At 39.1% G+C, this 21,454-nt stretch overlaps 1 protein-coding gene across 1 annotated transcript in view; it reads left to right on the forward strand.

Moving 5' to 3' along the window:
• Nucleotides 1-3,661: 3,661 nt before the first annotated feature.
• LOC107692452 (heparan sulfate glucosamine 3-O-sulfotransferase 3B1-like) overlaps nucleotides 3,662-21,454 on the forward strand; it is an 18,768-nt gene continuing 975 nt past the window's right edge. The window contains exon 1 of the mRNA XM_016491498.1: nucleotides 3,662-4,523. Within this exon, the coding sequence (XP_016346984.1) occupies nucleotides 3,949-4,523 (575 nt within the window). The 5' untranslated portion in view covers nucleotides 3,662-3,948. The remainder of the gene's footprint in view (nucleotides 4,524-21,454) is intronic.

Below are 21,454 nucleotides of genomic sequence, written 5' to 3' on the forward strand. Positions count from 1 at the left end.
TCACCTTTGATCGACATATATCCTTGCTGAATAAAAGTGTTAATTTATTTCAAAAATGACCCCAACCCCATATATTTATAATACTATATATAGCATAATGTATTTGTGTGTGTGTCTGTAGTATTTTCTATATCAGTAAATAGTAATATTTTAATATTTGTATCGTAAATTTGTGTGGTAGGTAGTTTACCATGCAGTGGTCGAGTTGCATCAGACATATCCCACTGCATCTCCAGACAGGACTGGAAACATGTCTGGCTGCTCTGGACACATTCGGCTAAGATATCAGCTCATATAATCTCTTAAGTATCGACCTCTGCACCTGTCCGGCTACAACACTCGATACCACTCCGCTGTTTCCTTCCCAGTTGTCCTCTATGGTTCCACTTCTCTCAGCACCTCCATTAGATGCCCACATATACTGTATGCTGAGATTTAGTAAGGGCGGCAGGGCGAGGCATTCCTCCCCTCGTAAAGATCTGCTCTGGATGCAGCCAGTGCCTTTCACATCAGAGAGGCAGTGAATGGGATGGAGGGGGAGAAAAAGAGAGCGAAACAGCTGTTCCCAGCATGTCAATAGATTAAATAGCAGTTCCAGCCCTCCTGGGGTCCGTGGACTCTCCCACCATGATTTTACAGCTTCCACTCTATAGGGTTTTTGTGGTGGACACTCTGTGTGGGACGAAGTGCACAGACCTTCCAGTACACAAGCATCGGAAGGGACATCCTGCACACTTTTATAGGGTATTGCTGTAGTTATATCCATCTGCTTATAAGTACTGCATGTGTAAATTGTTTAATTTTCCTGTTTAAGTGCTTTTTTCGCTCTTTTATCAGGTCAGGCTTGACGAATGCATCATAAATGGAGTAATCCTCTTCTCAGGAAAAATACTGTTTTACTCCGAGTGTCATGGAGCGAGTTTCTCACAGTGCGTGCATTCATTATGAGCTGTGAACCCTGAGGAGGTGAGCACATTTCCCATGATGATCTCTGGCTCTCTGTGGTTTTTCTCATCCAGCTTGGATTCTCATTACAGTTTTAACAGCCTCCCAGTCCTTCATTTGTTACAACAGCAACAGGTGGATTTCTCCTCTCTTTTCATTTACAGGCAACAAAATGCTTTGAAATCTTACACTGAAATGCAGGATGATTTCAAGCAAATGCTTACTTGGTTTAGTTTATAAAGGAAACAGATTACAATTAAGAATAGATCTTTCTGAACTCTTTACACTGAGTGACAGCTATAAACAGTATTTTTCTAAAATGCTCTTTAACTGCCGTTTAAGCATGTTAGGCAGAATGACATACATTTTTTGGCAGATGTTGGGCAGCAGTGTATCAAGTATTCCTGGCACGAACTGTGCATGGAAAACAGCATAGTCAAAAGCTTGTGAAACTGATTTATACCTACTCGCCACTTGCTTGAAATGGGGTGGACGAATGTTTCTTGGGCAAAGTATTCCTTAAACTTCTTTAAACTCACACAGATATATTTGCCTTAAGTGAGTCACTAATTTTTGAACCCACACAGTGACATCAATCTCAGAAATGTGGTCTAGTTCATACGTTATAGTGGTGAAAGGTGACAGAAGAGTCTAAGGTCTAGAGTCAATAATGTGGGGTGGAATTCTGAACATCCTTCAGTATGTGTTGGAGGGAACTTAGGCATTTTGTGATTGTTTCATCTGATCTACATTTATACACATTTAGGCAGAAACGTTTATCCAAAATGGCTTGCAATACATTCAGGTTAGGTATTTTGTAGGTAGTTCTGCCCATGACCTTGGCAACATGCGCTACTGTTTAAGCTGCATGAATTTTTGGAGACATAAGATCAAACATAAAAACTAGAATTCTGTCTGTTTTTCCATTTCGTATTTTGTTGGCACTTACATTCGTGGTAAATCACTATTCAGAAAAGATCCAGATATTATTTATTTTTCTGACCCTCTTCTTTTCACTAAGTAGATATTGACAATTGTATGTTTTTTTCTTTTCTAATTCTAAATTAATTATTGTCCACGCAGGACCTACATCATTAATTAGACTTTGCTTGATTCAAAAAGATGTTTCAGACTCAAACCAATTTTTTTATATTGGCTCAAATTGCAGAAGTGTGTATTTGTTACACTTTTTAAAAACTTTAATGAACAATGCTAAAATTATTATACTATTTATAATGCTTAAAATATAATTACGCATTTGTGTTTTTTCCTCTCTCTCTCTCTATAGTTTGTCATGAAAGTGAAGTGTAAAGTGCAAGCTTCCCAAAGTCACAGCCTGTAAAATCTGAAAATATCTGGACATTTTTTAAACTGTAATGTCGGGGCACGAGGAAGTCTATAGTATTTTTATAGGCTAAATATAAATGTTTCTATCGATGTTCGAAATAATTAATCAGCTAGAAATGTTATACAATGTCTTTATCCAGTAATTATGAGCAACTGAGAAAAAGTAATGGACATTCATTGGTCAGAGGGTGTGTGACCGCGGAAAGTGCTGTGTTCTACACTCCTCTTCACTTTTTAGGCAGTGTAAATAATAAGCTGCATGTTTATAAACCTAGTTTATTACGAGCTGAAACGCCGCTTGTTATGTTATTCAAAACGACACAAAACCGGCCACAAATGCGTCGGCAGCGTGACTGCAAAATATATACTGCAGCGGATGTAAACTTTATTTTATTGAACCTCTTAAATTGATAAATATTTACAAAATAGAAAGACAATGTAAATACCTCATAGATTAGAGAAATAATATGATAATAAAGTAATTTTATAGTTTAATGAAGTTATATCCCGTTTATTCTATGTGATTTAAAATTATTTCATCACAAAAACGCGATGGATCGCGAGACTGAACAAGATTGAAAAACTATAGATTTTATATAGAGTTTTTTTTATTGAAAGCATTCTTTAGAATTTAGACATTTGGGAAAATATCGTGTCACCCCTTTTTTTTTTATTTGCGTTAGTTGACGTGTGTGTGCAGATGAAGATTTATCGTAACTAATACACTTCTGACGCAGATTAATGCGATTAAATAAATGCTAGCAGATTTTCTTATTGCATTACACTTATTACATTCTTTGGCTATTTCAGACTTCTGAATAGATAAATTAACGTATATATTTGAAAGTTAAAAAAAAACAAACCAAAACATGTTTTATCTACACTGCATATTTTACGTTTGCTGAAGATAGAAGAATAATTGCTTTTTTAAATTATTTAGTTTATTAAAATTTGAGTAAATAAGAAGTAAATGTAAGAAGTATAAATATATTTGTATGAAATATATATGCTAGATTTAATAAATAAACATACTAGGCTAATAGTTTGTATGAGAACTTTGCTGGACTTCCCAAATCCTGATTCCTTTCTAAACAGTTCAGTTGCGTACAATTTGTAACACTTTGGAAACTCCCAAAAACTGGAATAAAAGGATTCCGGTCTAACGTTTCTCTATCCAATAAGAGCGTTTAATCGGCTCTGCGACCAAGCGTCTTGTCTAAAATCCCCTCCTATATTGCGTTTTTAAACAACTCCGCCTTTATTCAACTGAGTGCTCAGCGGTAGGCTGGCCCTGCTGTCAATCAAACGCATCAGCGCTCTATAAGGTCTACTCTCTCGAAAGCGCTCGCTCAGACACTGGAGGATGCGGCCGGGAGCAGCTTCTGCGGCTGGGAATCAAGTGCACTGGTCGTTCTCATTAGTTTTCTCGCCTCCTCCCGCAGATATGACCGAGAACATCCCACTAAAATCGCATTCCTAGATGTCCCGTCCACGTTGGGTTAGTTTATTTCACGTCTGAGGATTATATTGTGGACTCCAATGGCTTTTAAAGACTTCTGAGGGGGGATTCCTAAAGCTCTTCCTGGACCTGGACAGAACTGTACCTACCTGTCAATATGTCCAGCTGGAGTGTGATGGTCTGCACTCACAGGGCTTATGGAATATAGCCTGTTCTGTCACCATTTTTACGCACTCTCCGTCAGTCCCGTGAAGAAGAAACTCGGGCTCCTCTTCATCATGCTGCTCCTCTGGGTCTACATGCTGTACTCCTGCGTGGGCTACTGTGCCAGTATGCCACCAAGTTTAGTTGCGGACAATAATAATAACCGAGCGAAGGAGACGGATTTCCTCGGGAAATATGCTGAGGCAGAAAGTGGCCGGCCGGACCTGATGATGTCCAAGCTCCTGTCCAGACCGCAGAGCTCGTGGACGGACGTAGAGTCAGATTATGATGAGCCTACGTTCCGGAGAGCTCCCAGAGATTTCAGTAAAGATGAAGTCGATTTGGACCGAGATGAGGAGTGGGACGACGGGCGGAGAGTTTACCCGCTGTCAAGTTTCTCCAACGGCTCGGGCAGTAAGAAGCTGCCTCAGGCGATCATCATCGGCGTGAAAAAGGGCGGAACGCGCGCGCTGCTGGAGTTTCTGCGCGTGCATCCAGATATTCGCGCGGTCGGTGCGGAGCCGCACTTCTTCGACCGTAACTATGACAACGGACTGGACTGGTACAGGTAAGAACGTTACTAATAACTACGCTCACTTATACGACACATACTTCCATTCACTTATATTGTTCTTCAGTGAAGTAAATACTAAATAGGCTACACTTTGATCACAAACCTACCCTTTCCAAAATAGCTTTTTTATTACTATTTATTATTTAATGAATTTTATTTCATTATTATTTATTTGTTTGATTTGTCAAATATTATTTATTTGTTTGATCCTCAGATTTAGTTTTTAACAATGTGTTGGCATTTTCAGCTCAAGTCTCGTACGAGCAGAACGAGACATGAGCTGTTAATTTAATCCTGACTAAAATCGAACTTGAGTTTAATTGCTACATTTAGGTAATATGATTGACTAACCTATTAATAACTTAGTTGTCCTTTTACGACCACTTTGAGTTTAATTACTAAAGAGGGACATTTAGAGTTGAAACTCTGAACACTTGTACAATTGTAAATTAGGCTATTGTTTCGTTTAAGGATAGAATCCTACAACTTGTTTAACCTTCCTATAAAATAAGAAATCATCCGATAGATTCAAAGTGAGAAAAACGGAGAATATAGGCTATATGCACGGCTTTTGAATTCCTAGCCTTTTGTCCCTTCAATTCATGATATATCTCAGCTTTAATAGTTTGGCTGCTGCGTATTTCTTATTAAATAAGCAACGTGAACCAAATAAACACTATTATTTTTTCAACTTTGTCCTCCCTCATTCATTGGCCCTTTTTGTTGTATCTGTCATTCATTATGTAATTTTACCCTTTGGCTCGATCTCAAACCATCCTAGGCAATCAAATGTAATTATTATTATGTAAATGGCATGTTCTGTATGGTTTGCATTCAGCCATCTATAAACGCATAGTTGCAGTAGCGGTAGTTTTCAGATTCCAGTTTAAACATTTACTTTGGTTCCGCTGTTTCTGCTACTGTGGAACTGTTAGACTCGCAGTTTAATGTTGAACACGGACATTTACATACACATTAATTCTGACGGATACTATTCAAATAAACACAATAGGTCGGTAATGATACATTTTTTTTGTGATTGTAATATCTTGAGAGATGACTCGTACCCGACCGCAGATTACGCAGTGGTCTCTGTTGGACACACTGATCATTGCAGGTTAACGGACTTCTGCTTTTGCGTTCACTTTTATAACTTTTAAAACATAAATGCTGATTTTTTTTTTTGCCCAAGACCTCGGTCTTACTCTACAATTATGTAAATATAGCTAATGTACTATAAACCTTTAAAATTGGAAAGTGAAGTTCAGTCGGTTGATGCCTTAACTAAATCAAAGTACTTTGCATTGCCATTTGAACATTTTTTTTTTTTTAAATAAATAGATAAATAAATAAACCCTTAAACCGGGTATAAATGACAGAACTGTCGATTTGAAAAGTTGGATAATGATGAGAGAATTTTAATAGTGTGACTGACCTTAATTTTCGGTGAGCAAGTGTTTGTATCTGAATCAAGAGAAATTAATGGAAAATAAAAAGCATACATCAAAGTAATTTGACATAATGGAATCAATGAAATTAGTAGCTTGTGAACGATAGTAGACTTGTTTATAATGTGTTTTATGTAGGTTTAGCTCAGTGCAGCTGTATTTTTTTTTTTTTTTTTTTGTGCTGTCCAAACCGTAAAATGTAATGTTAAACTTTTCGGCTTGCATTTGAAATATAATTTCTATTTATAGTTACGCATAGCTGTTTCTTTTGAGCGTGCTTTGGACAGTTTTAATTGGCCCATTTCGTTGTATCTACTAAAGTGGCAGAACACATTATTAGAGCTCGTAAATTCATTACACTCGCTGTTAGAACTCGGGCCATTTGTTTTAAATCAACTTTCGGAGTAGATTTAGGATTTTTTTAGTTACTTTTTGGCCTGTGTTGCAGTTATTTAAATGTGATGACATTTTGATTAACTATTTGTTAACATCATTAATGTTCTACTGTAAAGTGTAATGAAATAAATGTATAGCTTGTATAAAATGAAACTGAAGAAAGAAATGGGGATTTATTGCCCCAGAGTCTGTCTCTGCTTACCCCAGACACAGAGCGGAGAGAAACACTCAATAAGTTGATAAAACAGTCCTGGACTGCACGCCTGTCTCTCTAAACGGATTTTCAAAGGTTTGAGGGGTTGAAAGCCCAGTGCTTTTAAATATATGCAACGTTTCAGGGCCCCTATAACAAAAATCAGGACGGGTGCAAGAATGGTCGTTGTAGTGAATGCTCGGTAGTCCAGCTTAATGAAAAGGGAATTATGTTCATGCATGTTGAGAGGAAAAAATATTTATTTGATTAATTATTTAAATGCCAGGGCCTCACTTCAGTCTAATGCAAATTCAGGCTGATCCAGCAAAATCAGTCAAGATTGTCCCAAAATTGTTCAGATTCTTTAAACATGTTGTTCATTTGCTGTATTCAATTTATTGATGGATTATGCTATCTTTTAAACCATGTATAAAAAGAAAATAAAGTGGTCAGAAGTGTTCAACTTTGATTATTTCTATTACATTTTTTACCATGTCGAAACAAATTATTTTTTGCCAAAAAGAGATTCAGGGCAGCTGTCGCTTTTCTTTTTTTTTAAGAATTTTTTTTTTTCTTTCTGGAAAACGTTTTATTTGAAGTTTTATTAAAAACGTATTTGGTCAGTGGATGTGGGATTTTCTTCAAAAATGCTTTTTTATCCAATTGTTTTCCTTCTAAATAAAAACAATGCTTCAAATTCAGAGCAGAGTCTTTACCAAGTTACATAGTTGATTGAAAGTAACTTCACAAAAGCCTCTGTCGAGTAAACACAACTGATAAATTACAAGGGAGTTGAAGGGTATAATGCTTGTTTTCCACTCTTACGAGAAAGTTTTCTGTCTCAAGTGTTACAGGATTCACATGCCATTGCAGCTGGTTTGAGTTGGACATTCAATGCCAAAGTGAAATTCTATATCTGGCCACTGCTGTTTGGGCTGAAGATACGGGGCACAAACAAATGCAGACTTATGTGTTTACTGTTTTCTTTTTTGCTCTCACTTTTTTTCTGTCTCTGATGTCTCCGTGTGACCTGATCTAAAACAGTGTGGGAGATTGTGTGCAGACAGACAGAGCGCTTGAGGTGAACTCTCTGTGCTGACAGGACCTTTGAGTCCATTCTTGTCTTTTTAAAGAAGTGATATGGCCAAAGTGTTTATTTTTTTTAAATTGTCTCTCTCACAAGACTAAACAGGACTCTGATTCTGAGTTTTAGAGTGTCTCATACTCAGCAAAGTGATTTGCTGTGTAATGGAAAAGAGAGTTCATAGTGCAGAAATGCATTTTTAAAATAATGCAGCACACGGAAAGTTTGCAAGTCATTTTTAATAAGGTGTTTTTACTGTGGATTAACTCTGTTTATCAGAAAGTTGTGATTGACCTTTATATACCTTTCTGTGCTACAGAGAGCTAGCGAAAAAGACATGGCAGATGAGCTTTTGTTCCTCAGTACTGGTTAGACCTGTTCAGTCTGTTTTAGAGACTGTAAGTCTGGTGTATGATTCATAGACATTCAAGCATTATCTGCAGGCACTTCACATTTTGTTATGATCTTCTCCCAAAAATGTCTGGTCAATGTAGAGTTTGTAACAACTGCCAGTTTATTTGTAAGAGATATTACAGTATGAATAGCTAAAGTCGTAGTGGATTGAATTGAGTAATAACTTTGGCAATTGTCCTTTCGCAGTTTTCGGTTTCAACTACTTTTCTGATTTGTGAGACCTTGCAAAATCTCTGCTGGTTTTACTGCTTTTTTGCGGAGACTGCGATTTAATAAGCAGTTGAGTTGGCTTCTCAGAAATCCCACCGACCCACCCAGACAGACAGGGTCCCAGCTGGAACAGCGAATGTTGTGGGGTTTGACTTACTATTACATAATTTTCAAATCTACCAGAGCAGTTTTTGTAGTCGATGACTCCTTGTTTGTTAGTCAACCATACAGTAAACACACACTCTTCATACAACTGGTAACTTTTAGTCTGTGTATCTTTTTCCAGTGAGTGTTTGAAAGTCAGGTATGTAGTAGCACAATGCAGTTATTTTGTGTGCAATCCCCGAGTCCATCCTGAGATTAAGGGTGTGTATTCTGAATAGCAGCTATTAAGCAACACGGTCTGTAACTGCTGACCAACAAAAGGACAAGTGGAGCACTGTTCCATAAAAGGGAAATGCTCTGCAGAAAATCCCGTTCCGCTGTCGGACCAGGGAACGCTCTCGGAAGCATGTCACTTGAAAGTTCTGAAGTGCTTGGAGGGCTGCGACCCCTTGCCACCTTGTCCAGATGCGCACTTCCATCCGTGGAATGGCTAGTTCTGGATGGATGCCTCTGCTTTTGTACCCACACTCCATGGGGTGTTCACGCCACCATGTAGGTGACCCATACGGACGCTGTGGCCAGTGACCCCCTCCTTCCTGATTGTACAATGCAGGGGCCACCATGTCTAAGTGGTACCGGGTGAGATCAAACTAAGGTTTGGCTGTGCCTACAGGGTATTTTGTAAACAGTGAGCTGTAGTTGACTGCTTGGACTGGGTATCGATACAGATATTTATTCACAGGGTCACAATATGATTAGATTCTGATTCATTTGGACATAATTCAATTGTCTTATATTGACTATTTAACTTGCATATGAAAAAAGTTTTAACTAATGTTAACTAATTTATTTAAAAATTAAACAGGGAAGCTTCTAATTTGGTACATTACAAAAATATCTATTTAAAAATGAACAACAGAGCATAGTATATTATATTATATTGCTTTATTATTTTAGTATATTTTATTTAAATATTTAATCACTGAGAGTAATAACTTGATTTGATGACGTCTCTGATGGATTCAGTGAGTTATTTTAGTGAAGGAGTCAGTTGTTTGTGAATCGGACTACACTGTTTACTTTTTTTTTTTAATATATATATATTGCATGCAGCCCATGAGAACAACTCTATAGAAAATGTATTTTCTTGCCACACTGACATAAATTAAAAGATCATTCTAAGGATTTAGACCAGGGCTGTCCAAACTCGGTCCTGGAGGGCCGGTGTCCTGCAGAGTTTAGCTCCAACTTGCCTCAACACACCTGACTGGAAGTTTCTATGCCTAGTAAGAGCTTGATTAGCTGGTTCAGGTGTGTTTAATTAGGGTTGGAGCTAAACTCTGCAGGACGCCGGCCCTCCAGGACCGAGTTTGGACAGCCCTGATTTAGACTGTTCAAACGAAGATTGTGCTTATTGGAAAGTCTATTTTTACCATACTATGTCAATTTTGTTGTTGCAGTAAGTGTGCAGTATGATGGTTGGTGACTTCTGTTGAAGAAATGTACACCCCCACACTCACACAGATAAGCAGAAAGTAATGACTCAAGCCAGCTTAGACCCTGTGGGACTACATGTATTGATTAGTTTACGCTGTGGCGGGCACTGTGTGGTGTTGGGTTAAAGATCTTTGTGGCTCGGGTTGTCTATGAATCAGCTGAGCAACATTTCCTCTGTAAAGACCATCTGCACTGCAGGTGAGACCCGACCAAGCCCTCATCCTGCCTGAACACACACGGTTATTAGATTCCAAAATTGATGGGAATTAAATGCAAATATGTTGTGTGTGTGTGTGTGTGTGTCTGTGTATATAGTCACTTTGGTAATTGCTGTAATTTGAAACTATAAACTGATCCCAGGTCAGGATTAAGGAGCAGCATCCATGAAAGCTGTTCGGTCTCATAGTAGAATAGACTTCCTCCTCTCAGCTGGATCTGAACCTTGACCGGTCATCCGTTCAGCAGTCAGCAGGTTGACATCCTCTATTGAGAGCCTGAGCAGAGCTGACTGAGGACATTCAAAGGACTGCCTCCAAATGATGCTTTAGTGTTGGCAAAACTGCTCAGCATCCTTTAGACCAAAGGCTTATTCTGCTTTTGTGTTCGGCCTCAGCTCCGTTTCTGCTTTCTCTTCTCGTTGAACTCATCTCTCACACTTCTGAGAAGTGAACCACTTTGATATTTCTGTCCAAATTACCTTCTCTTTCATCTCCTCTTTGTATTTCCGCTAAACCTCACATTTTGTGTTAAATATGATGGTGTGTGATTGTTGAAGAGCACACACAAAGCCCCTCTTGTACATGTCTTCTCTCCTTGTACCCCATATTAGAGTTGGGCCCCTCATCAAGCTCTAGTCTTCCCGTCAGAGGCGGGGTTGTTGTAGGCCTCAGTGCCCACATAAGGCCACCCCCTACTGGGCACATTGGTCAGAGAGAGAGAGTGGGCCCCTACTTGAGCTGGCATGGCTTTACCAGTAGGGTAGACCAAGCAGGGAGGGTCTTAGTCTGGAGAAAGGGGCTTTCATTCGCCAAATTACCACCGGCTAATTGTGAAAGGGATGGCCTATGGAGAGGTGGACAGTAGAGGCCCACTGTGGTGGTCTGCTATTGAGAAACTACAGTCTCCTCCAGAGAAAAGCAAAATAACATGGCCGTCCTTAGCAGGAACCTCCTGCTGGAGGATCAAATAAAGGCAGACAGGAACTCGATGTCAAACGCTCATGTTTCTAATCCTCCTACTGAAATATTGTCTCTTATACACGCATTCAAACACCCAACATACGCAAACAATGACAAATAGAGGATAAGGGCTTGTTTATAACTGTTCAACTTTTTTCTTCCTATTGGAAATGATTTACATATACTTTCTCTGGTTGATTGGACAGCTGAAAACAAGAGAAATATGCTAGATAAAACCCTTCCCCTTCCACCTTTTATTTGATTTGAGTGGCCTGTTGTTTACGGACCCTCCCTCTGAGCTTGCCGTGAATTGGACCCTTTTTAAAAGAGGTGATAATTTGGATGTCGAATGTCAGAATAATGCTAGCCCTCTTTTTTCAACAAGCTCATTCATTGTAGCTAAATAAACAGCATTTACAGGAGCCTGGGGGCTACAGCACGTGGCTGCCAGTATGGTCCGGTAATTGTTGGCCCATGTCTCCTGCCAGGTCTGTCTCCTCCCAAGTGTGTGATCATCAGAGCTCATTTTCTGAAAGTTTGACGCCCTGAGGAGGATTATTAGCACAAGGAGTGAGAAAGAAGTGACTGTAAAAAGACTGTAGAAATAAACTTAAAGTGATGCTATATAACTGATGACCGTAGATGATTTTTTTTAAAGGCACTGTTTGTGTGTATGTGTCTTTCTGTCTGAAGAAAGTGAAAAGCAGAGGATCAGGGAGAAGTAGAGACCCCCTGAGGTTTCTATTAACCTCAGCGAGAAAAGAGCAGACAATTGAAGGAACACACACACACACACACACACACACACACACTCTGCTGATGTACCCAGAGGAGCACCACATGAGGTGAGCTCCAGGGCAACAAACCAGTGTCACCCTGTAGCCCAGGAACTGTCACCACTTTTGTCCTCGCACTTTCTCTTTTTAGCTTTTTGCATTGTTTTCTTTCTCTCTCGCTCTTCTAGGAAAATAACCAGCTATTAGAAAATAAGTAAAAACGTGACACGTCTGTATGTCATAATTTTTATAGTGAGAATTACTTTTCTACATTGTTAGTAATGAACAGATGTACTCTTGTCACTCTCTACTTCATAGAGTCTCTGGATATTATATTATATTATATTGTTGTTGTTTTTTTCGTTTTAGAATGCAATTGCCCCTTTTTTACTTATTGGTCATAACATAAGTATAATTATACATATCAGTCAGAAATTTAATATCAGTGCATCCTTAATTGCATCACTATTCCATAGTACTGTATGAATATTCATCAGCAACCAATAGTCATATTGAAGTCATATCATGTTTTTTTTTTTTTTTTAACAAACCAAGCTAGCGAGTTATTCGTTTGCTGCTTTTTCTTGGTTTCATAGCCCATTTCTCAAATGTCTCTTCAAATCCACATTATGTGGTTGAATGGCTTGTCCTCTTGGCACCAAGATTTTAAATCTTGTTTCTTGTGGGACCGTAAGGCCTTCTGGAACGCGGACAGCAGAGAGAAAGGAAAGCAGAAACAGTTGTCATCGTATTCACAATACATCAACATGCCTGCTGAAATAGCAACCCCTGAAATCAAATTACACCTGTGACATCCGCACCTGGCTGATTACTTTCAGCAGAAGCGTTTGATAGTGATCTCTTTGTGTTTCACGCCAGTTATATTGTCTTCAACTGGCACTGAGATACCAAAGCGGACTGTAACTAGGCTATCGTCCAAAAAACGTTCGCGGAGTTGCCTTAGCAGAGAGCTGTATGCTCTTTTTAGTAATCTTGTCTTATACGTGCAGTTTCATTGTCAGCTCTGGTGCTATCACCACATAATTTAGCTAGTTGTGGGTTAGCAATGAAGAATGCTAGTCTGGAGGAATTTGTAAACCATTAACCCTCAGCGTCAAAGTAACGCAGCTGTGCCGTAAGCCTCTGATGTAACCGGTTGATAGACTTGGAGGAAATTCCCAGCTCTTTAAAGCTCACCTGTCTTCAAAAGCTCCTCAGCTGGAGCAGATTGTGTGCCAAGCAAAACAGGATGTAATAGGTGCGTGCATGTGTGTTCTTGTGTTTGAGTGTGATGGCTTTGAAAAGTTAAAAAAGGATTGAAATCTTGGAAATCTCCATGCCAATTTTACAACAGTTTAGTGAGATATCCTACTGTCTGATGAGATTATCTTTTTAAAATGCCAGCAGGAGTTTTTTACTTTTCAGCATTGATCCTAGTGAGTCACTTGAAATGTTTAGATTTGTGTACATCAATTGTATGTATATTTGAATTGTATGTTGAAAAAAAAATCTATTCATTTAGACTTCAGGCAAATCTGCACACTCTTTGGCTTTGTAGCTTTGCTAATAGCCTTTATAGCTTAGTAAACAAGCTAAAACCTCATCAAGGCAAGTTACACTAAACACCGCTAACGGTCTAGAGATTTGTTGTGTCACTCAGTGGGAATGTAAATGAAGTGTGGGACTGAGTCCATTAACACCCTCTACTGACACCCAAAGTAAACAAGCTTATCACTGCGGATTAGCAAGAGCAAGATAAACACTGGGGTACTGGCTTGATCACAGCTAATAACTAATGTAAATTAAATGGGAAGGCTATTGTTTGTGGAGTTACTGCGAGAGTACAGGGGGCAGTCAGTACTGAATACAGGATATGTAATTATATGCATTAGGCAATTTGGATAGTAATGAAGTCTATTTTTAAATAGAGTTTAAATAGAGTTATCTTAAGTTCTGGGTTTGCTAAAATTGTATTTTATTTTCAGGATTTCCATTTGCCAAATAAAAGTTTGGAACTAACCTAGACACAGTAGGGTTTTGGTTAATATCAGCATAATAATTTATCGTTGTAAATATATTAAAGTAGTTTGCAATTATCATCCAGGACCAGCAATAATTATTTTGTTTTTAATTACATAATAATGGTAATGTATAGTGGGTATAGACAAGTATCACCCCCATTTAAAATAATCTTTTTTTTTTTTTGCTTTGCAGCCTGAAATGAAGAAAGTTAAAATTATAACACCAACACCAAGTGAAAGATATAACACCAACAAAATACAAAATAAAACAGAATTACTGAGTTGGAAAAATGATTGAAGGAAAAACTTGTCAGGCTAGAAGGAAAAATGGATGGGGCAAAATATGGTCAAATTCTTGAGGAAAATCTGCTGCCCTCTGCCAGAAAGTTGTCAATGGGGAGAAGGTTTACCTTCCAACATGACAATGACCCAAAGCACACAACAAAACTGACCACACAGTGGTTGAAGGAGAAAAAGGTGAATGTCCTTGCATGGCCTAGTCAGAGCCCAGACTTAAACCTAACTGAGAATCTGTGGAATGACTTGAAGACTGCAGTCCACAAATAGTCACCATCGAACTTAACTGAACTTGAGTAGTTCTGCAAAGAAGAGTGGGCAAATATTGCAAAGTCTAGATGTACAAAGTTAGTAGAGACAAATCCCAACAGACTGAAGGCTGTAATTAAAGCAAAAGGTGGTTCAACAAAGTACTGACACGAGAGGGGTGATCCTTTTTCCATCTAAGTGATTGTTGTTGTTGTTGTTGTTTTTCTGACATGTTGGTGTTACATCTATGACATGTTGGTGTTATATTGGTTATATCTTACATGTTGGATATTATATGTTGCACTGAGTAAATACAGCTGGATAAAACAAAAACTGTGTCCGTCTTCATTTCAGGCTGCAAAGCAACAAAATGTGATCATTTTAAAGGGGGGTGATTCTTTTCTCTACCCACTCTATACACATCACAGTTAGACAAACCCCTTTGGCAGCTTAAATGCCTACTGGATTAAATTTGACCCAGATTTCTTTTTTTTTTTTTTTTTTTACATTTTTGGGTCCACACCTTTATAGCAAACACTAAAAACAGCTTAAAGATGGTTCAAGGTTAGTTCTAGTATTTTTGTTGTTATTAGATGTTCTGAATTTATTTTACTTAAAATGTTTTCTTCATTTGTTTTTTATCAATACATATTCATTTACAAAATAATGATTTACGCTATTTTTGTCCTAAACCTCACTATATTGCGGTATACTAAAATACTTTTCTAAGTGATTAGGCTTGTGATTTTTGCCTAAAAGACATTAAAAAGGGAAAAAACTGACTTGCATTAATTAAAGGAGCAACCTGAGCATTATCTAGAGACTAAAATATCATAAAGGCTTGGGTTTCGACTCTTTTGACTTGGGCCAGGTAAGCAGAGACAAATTCATCCTACTCACTTTTTTAGGTATGACTCTAATATCGCAGAAACACCTCTCCAATAAAGTCAAAGTTCCCAGTCCTACAAATGGCTCTTCAGCACATGCTACAGCTTTGTAAAATGCATACCTGAGTGAGAGAAAAGTGCACTTTACTACCCCGTCTCATCCCTCCATCTTTTATTCAGAGCTGACGGCAGCCTCTGCTTGTGCAGCCTTGTCACTAACACAGTAATTCTACTCAGCTGGCATGACCGTAGGGCCGTAACTCAATGTGCGGCCCGGACAGCAGAAAACACACCCCACTCTTGTTTTAAAGAGATTTTGGTAGGTGTTGAATGGCAGCAAATAAAGCTGAAACAGAGTCTGGGCAGACTGCAACATACAGAGCCTGAGGTCTCAGTGATTTATGCGTGTTCTGACCTTCTCATAGGCTGCTGTGCTTTCGAATTAGTTTGAGAGCGAGAGAGAGAGAAAGAAAAGAAGAAAGAAAATGGGCCTGAAATTATGGTTGGCACAAGTCAAGGCTAGACCTCAGTATGACTGCTGAGTAGATAGTGTAGCCTACCCTCTCTCACGATACTCACTTTATGTCCAATGTCTTTATATATACAACACTACAGGGAGACCTAAATATATTTTTCATCCCTTGACACCCTAAAGCAGACCAGTCTTCATTCCAAAACCAAAGCCCCCTGGTTTGAGAGAGAAAATATACAGATTAAACAACTCAATGTTTCTCTTTAGTGTTGAGGGACCAACCGTTCACAGTTTCATGCAGATGTTTTTAGCCTCAAAGACACAGATAAAGTAGTTTTCAGAAAGTCTTAAAACTGGCTGCTAGCTCAGGCATAATAATTTAATGAGAAACTAGATCAGCATTAAGGTATAACCCTCTTTAGAGATGACTCTAAAGGAAGAGTGTGTCTATTCTTGGAGAAAGGCAGGTCAGATGTGTCTGCAATCCTCCCCGTTCTTTCATTATTTATCCATCAGAGCAGTCACTCCACGTGAGAGAGGCTTTCTCCGTCCGTCGGATGCAGATCTAGTGACACGATCCGTCAGCGAGAATGTCAGAAACTGAAGCTAAGACACACCAACACCTTAGACGGGCCCGATGGAGACGGTCGTTTACACCTCTTTATGTTCACGTCAGGGTTACATGGCAAAGATCAGAGGCTGAGGAGAAACCTGAGGAAGATCTAGACATGGAACGAGAAAGGTTAGGCAAGGAAAAGGTAAAGGTAAAGTATAGCCGTCAGAAGCTGGGGTATTCATAAAACACTCATGGCTGTGCAATCTACAGTCTCGTGGCTTCAGCTTTGCAGGTTAAGAAGAGATCTCTGGCAATTCTCATGTAGGAAACCAACTGTCAGGAGGCTCTAAGTGGCTGCGTACCTCTCCAAATACAGTGGTAACTTAACGCTGTTACACACATGCTCATCCTGGCTCTTTCGCTCTGTATTTTTCTCTTTCTTTTCTCTCCTCGCCACCCCATTACCATTCTCCTGGTGCTTGTGCTATAAAATCCAGCTTTGCTCCACAGATTTACGGCTGCAGTTTTGCTCTGCGGTTAAATATAATGTCAAGGCTCCAGACTCCACGGGGTGTATTTCAAAACTACAGCCTCGCTCAGGTCGCTATGACAACAGAGCAGAAAATATTGTCTGTATGGAGTGGCCTGGGAGGTGCCTGGATTTACCAGATGTAGCCACACAGCCTCTGTTGAAGACAATCTCCCGGCAGGCTCTCTAGACACGCTAAAGAAGTGATCCTGCTCTCACAGTTGTTCCAGTAGTCGCTTGATGTTAAAGGGATAGTTCACCCAAAAATTAAAATTACCCCATGATTTACTCACCATCAAGCAATCCTTGGTGAATATGACTTTCTTCTTTCAGACGAATACAATCGGAGTTATATTTAAAAATGTCCTGGCTCTTCCAAGCTTTATAATGGCAGTGAATAGGCAATATTCAATAGTCCAATAGATGTCCAATAAACTGCATCCATCTAACATAAAAAGTGCCCCACACAGCTCCGGGGGGAAGTGAATCGATGTGCTTTTTGTAAGAAAAATATCCATATTTAAAACTTTATAAACCTTAATCTCTAGCTTCCGCTAACTGCATACATGCGTTCACAAGAGAGTTTTTAAATATAACTCTGATTGTATTCATCTGAAAGAAGAAAGTCATATACACCTAAAATGGCTTGAGGGTAAGTAAATCATGGGGTAATTTTCATTTTTGGGTGAACTATACCTTTAAGCTTCAAGCTTCAAACTAGTGCCTCAGAACTTTAAGAAGGTCAAAAACACAATTTAGTCATAAAATGATTCAGCCCAAAGAGAGACAGTCGCTTATCAGCTCACTCTCATCATGAAGTGGCAGCGGACTTTCTCCTGAACAAGCCCTCTGTTTCTTTTCTAGTATTAGCCATCATCTGTTCATGCTTGAATGTCAGTTCTGTTTTTTTTCCATCCTCCACTTCATACACCGGTAGTCTGGGGTTAGAACACTGTAATCAATAGTCTGATTATGAAACAGAGGCTGAAGTGTGTGAACCACTAGTTGCAGATGTATGTGTATATATATATATATATATATATATATATATGTGTAAGCTTTGGGACAAAATGAGAGGGAATTAATAATGATAAAATAATAATTTTTGAGTGAACTAACCCTTAATGATTGACACATTTTGACTCTTGTGCACAGGCAAACTCTCACACTACCATTCTGGCACAAGGACTGCTGGAACTGCTTTGCGGCTCGGGAGTTTTATCTTTCTAGTGTACCAAGCCCAAGCAGCTAAGCTGTTAAACTCATTGGCAATTAATTTAAGTTTATTTGACTGCTGAGACTTTATTACACTGCAGCTTACTCAAACAGCTCTTCAACTTGCCGCTACTGCAGCAGCGGTAAGTTCTTATGCTTAGGACATGTCTATCAAAGACACACGCACAGGTGTTTCAAAGTTGTGTCTGTTTTGACTTGCTTTGCAGAACCAAAGTGCAGGTATGTCTGTGTTTCTCTAATCCCTCCAAGACTTGAAAGCACTAGATATAAAACATGCTTCTAGTCCCAATCAGTTTGCGTATACAAAAGAAAAAATGCACAGCAAAAGAAGAAAAAGCTGAGCAGAATATAACCATAACAATGGTTGAAAGACAGATATACTATAATCCTTGTCACTTGAAAGCAATGAGATCATAGATAAAGCAAGCTTAGGGGCTTTTTGGGGGGCTACTGTGTCTACTTTAAGAAAAACAGGCTCTTCTTAACAAACCAAATTCGACAGAAGACAAAAACATTGTTATAAAAACTCTCTTCTGTGTCTTTTGTTCTCTCTTGTGCTTACGTCTGTCATTTTCTCCCTTTGTTGATTTATCTCTACTGGATAAAAAGCCTTTCAACATGCCCCTCAGGGTCATTCTGATCCTATATTGGAGTAAAAAAAGCGAACTTTCTGACTTACCGTTCTCTCCAGCTTAAACAAGACCCACTAAGCGCACTTCCAAAGTTGATCCAGAGCAGATATGACCATTAGGTCATGGGCAGAATTGTACTAGGAATGAATTACGACAGAAAACCCAAGAGGCGGGAGCAATCTTTGACCTTGCCTCATCATTTGAGAGGAGTGACCCTTTTTATCAGTAGAATCATTTCAAGCACTCATATCCACTTTCTAATCCCCATTTTAATAATTAATATGCAGCGTATCTTTACCTGCTCCAGTGTAGTGTGCGCCATGTGCCGGAGAGGCACTTGAGGCACACGTTCAGCTCAAGAGCTCTCCACAGCCTCACCTCGCCCAGCCATGAGAGAGCTAAAGAAGTGCTTTCCACTTATCCTTCAGTGGTCACCCTTCCCCCTTTCCTCTATGGCCTCTCCACGGCCCTTGCTCTTTCAGATCATTGAAGGACAATGCTCGGTTTTCAAAGAAAAGAGGGGAAAATAGAGGGCCCCGGTGTCAAAGCTTTGCCTGTTTGCTGACGGAATGTCTAAAAAGAAGCACCCTAATAAATCAAAACAGGCAAGAAAGGCTATTGTTCTTCCGAGAGCTTGCCTGCTTGTCTTTCTCAACCCCTTTCCTCCCTCCCTCCCTTTTCTTTTGCCCTCTGCCAAAGTAAAAGAAGTGAGGTGAGAGGATCGTTGGAGGCTTTTAAGTTTTTTTTGTGTCTTGCAACTTTTTCTTCTCCCGCTTTTCTTGGTCCAGACCTGGACTTGTTTTAACCTCCCTCCCCCTGTCCCCAATAGCATTAATATCGGCAGCTGTTCTATCTATCTATCTATCTATCTATCTATCTATCCTTATTTTTTTAGAAATTGTATTCCTTTATATACAGGGATACATATGTGTGTGCTTTATATTTGTGACATTTTTGTGTGTTTCTTTCCTCCCTAGCACAGTAGGTGTGGGTGGTTCATTTAACTGCAAAAGCCTGCATTATCTCTCACCTCATTAGCACCACACATGCACACATACAGCTGGTTTGCTCCTATTGTGCAATAATTAGTAAATAAACGTATTTTTTTCTAAAACCACACACTAGGAGGCTACATATTAGTAAGCCAACACATTTGTATTTCCTCTAAACTAGAAATAAACAGTTAAACCGTGCAGATGAGGGTGCGAGAGTGCGTCATTGCATAAAAAGGCACTAACATAATCTGTTTTCATTTCACAGAGATTAATGAGGTTTTTTTTTCCTCTTGTGTTCTTTTCCTCAAACTCTCACTCCAGTGTTCTGACAGAGCAGTAATCAAACTGATATTATCATAATTGGATCTGTGGCCAGCTCTTTAGAGAAGCCATGTAACCACACAAATCTGCCAACAGTTTTCCATCAAATAAATCAACACGTTACCTCCTGCAGCCTTAGGCTGTTCTTGCATTCTGAATCCAGCGCTGCCTGATTTTCAATTGCAAAATGGGGATTTGTTTTTCACACAGTTTCAGCTGTGTGATCTTGAAAAATCCTTTAGTGCAGAGAGTTGGTGCTTTGCAACTGCTGTACAGGAGAAAAAAAACAAAAAACACGGCAGAATGCAGCAAAAATCTAGGTCTACAGGAGCACCTGGTACATACACATATAGTTTTGAAATTTATGTCCACATTGAAACTCTCTCTGTGGGTTTTGTTTATGATAACACCTCTCTCTGCTCTGGTGCTGAGGGGCTCTCACCTCTGACTAGTGGTAAAAATAGTCAGGCTTTTACTGAAGGCTGTTTGGAGAGATAGAATAAACTGTGATCCACTGAAGTGTGTGTGATATCCTTCAACACATAGTTTGCAGACTCTTGAATTGCTCGTAGCCTCGTTTCCACAGGGTGTAAACACACAAAGCAGGATTACACCAGACGCTGACAGTGCACTTTACAATGCGGCAGTAAATTAGCCCTGGTGCTAACAACAAGGCTCGATACTCCAGAGACAACAGACCAACACGAGCTTTATCTGTGTGCACACTGATACACCAAGGAGGCTCATGATGGGTCTGTTGATATGTGAGCATGGCTGAAATTCACACTGTTATCTTATCTCCATCCCTTAAATTTGGTGTTCTGATATTTTCTTTGGTTGATTTCTCATTACATATCATCTTTTATGCCTTGATATTTTCAGTCAGCGAAAGCTAAACTTTCTTCAGATGTGTTTCCGCACATTTTAACATGTCATAGTTTCTAAGCACGTGTGCCAGTGAAATGGGATCCATACCCCCATGTGTCCATTAAATTCCTCTGTTATCACCTCTTCCACTATAATCCACTCTTCCTGATTGGACGGGGTTGTGAAACCCAAGCCTGTTTGGCGTTAACATGCATGTTCACTTTTCATTTAAAAAATGTCCCTTGATTGCGATCCTGCACGTACCCTATCCATTTCACCCTGTAACTGCCTTAAAAGCAGCTCGCTGTCTTTAAACAAGGCTGAAGAACTTTCATGTGGAGTGCACATATGTTTTGAAGGCCTTTGCTAAGTGTGGTCATTTGTGTTAGCCTCTTTGAAGTATAAATCATTGTTTAGATCTGGGTGGTCAGTAGTATAAGACCATCGTTGAGGTCATACATTGGAACAATACTGGAATCCAATTCAGAAGCATATATATATATATATATATATATATATATATATATATATATACACACAATATATATATATAAAAATAAAT

The sequence above is a fragment of the Sinocyclocheilus anshuiensis genome, unplaced genomic scaffold (assembly GCF_001515605.1).
Source record: "Sinocyclocheilus anshuiensis isolate Anshui unplaced genomic scaffold, SAMN03320099.WGS_v1.1 scaffold915, whole genome shotgun sequence".
Classification (NCBI taxonomy): domain Eukaryota; kingdom Metazoa; phylum Chordata; class Actinopteri; order Cypriniformes; family Cyprinidae; genus Sinocyclocheilus; species Sinocyclocheilus anshuiensis.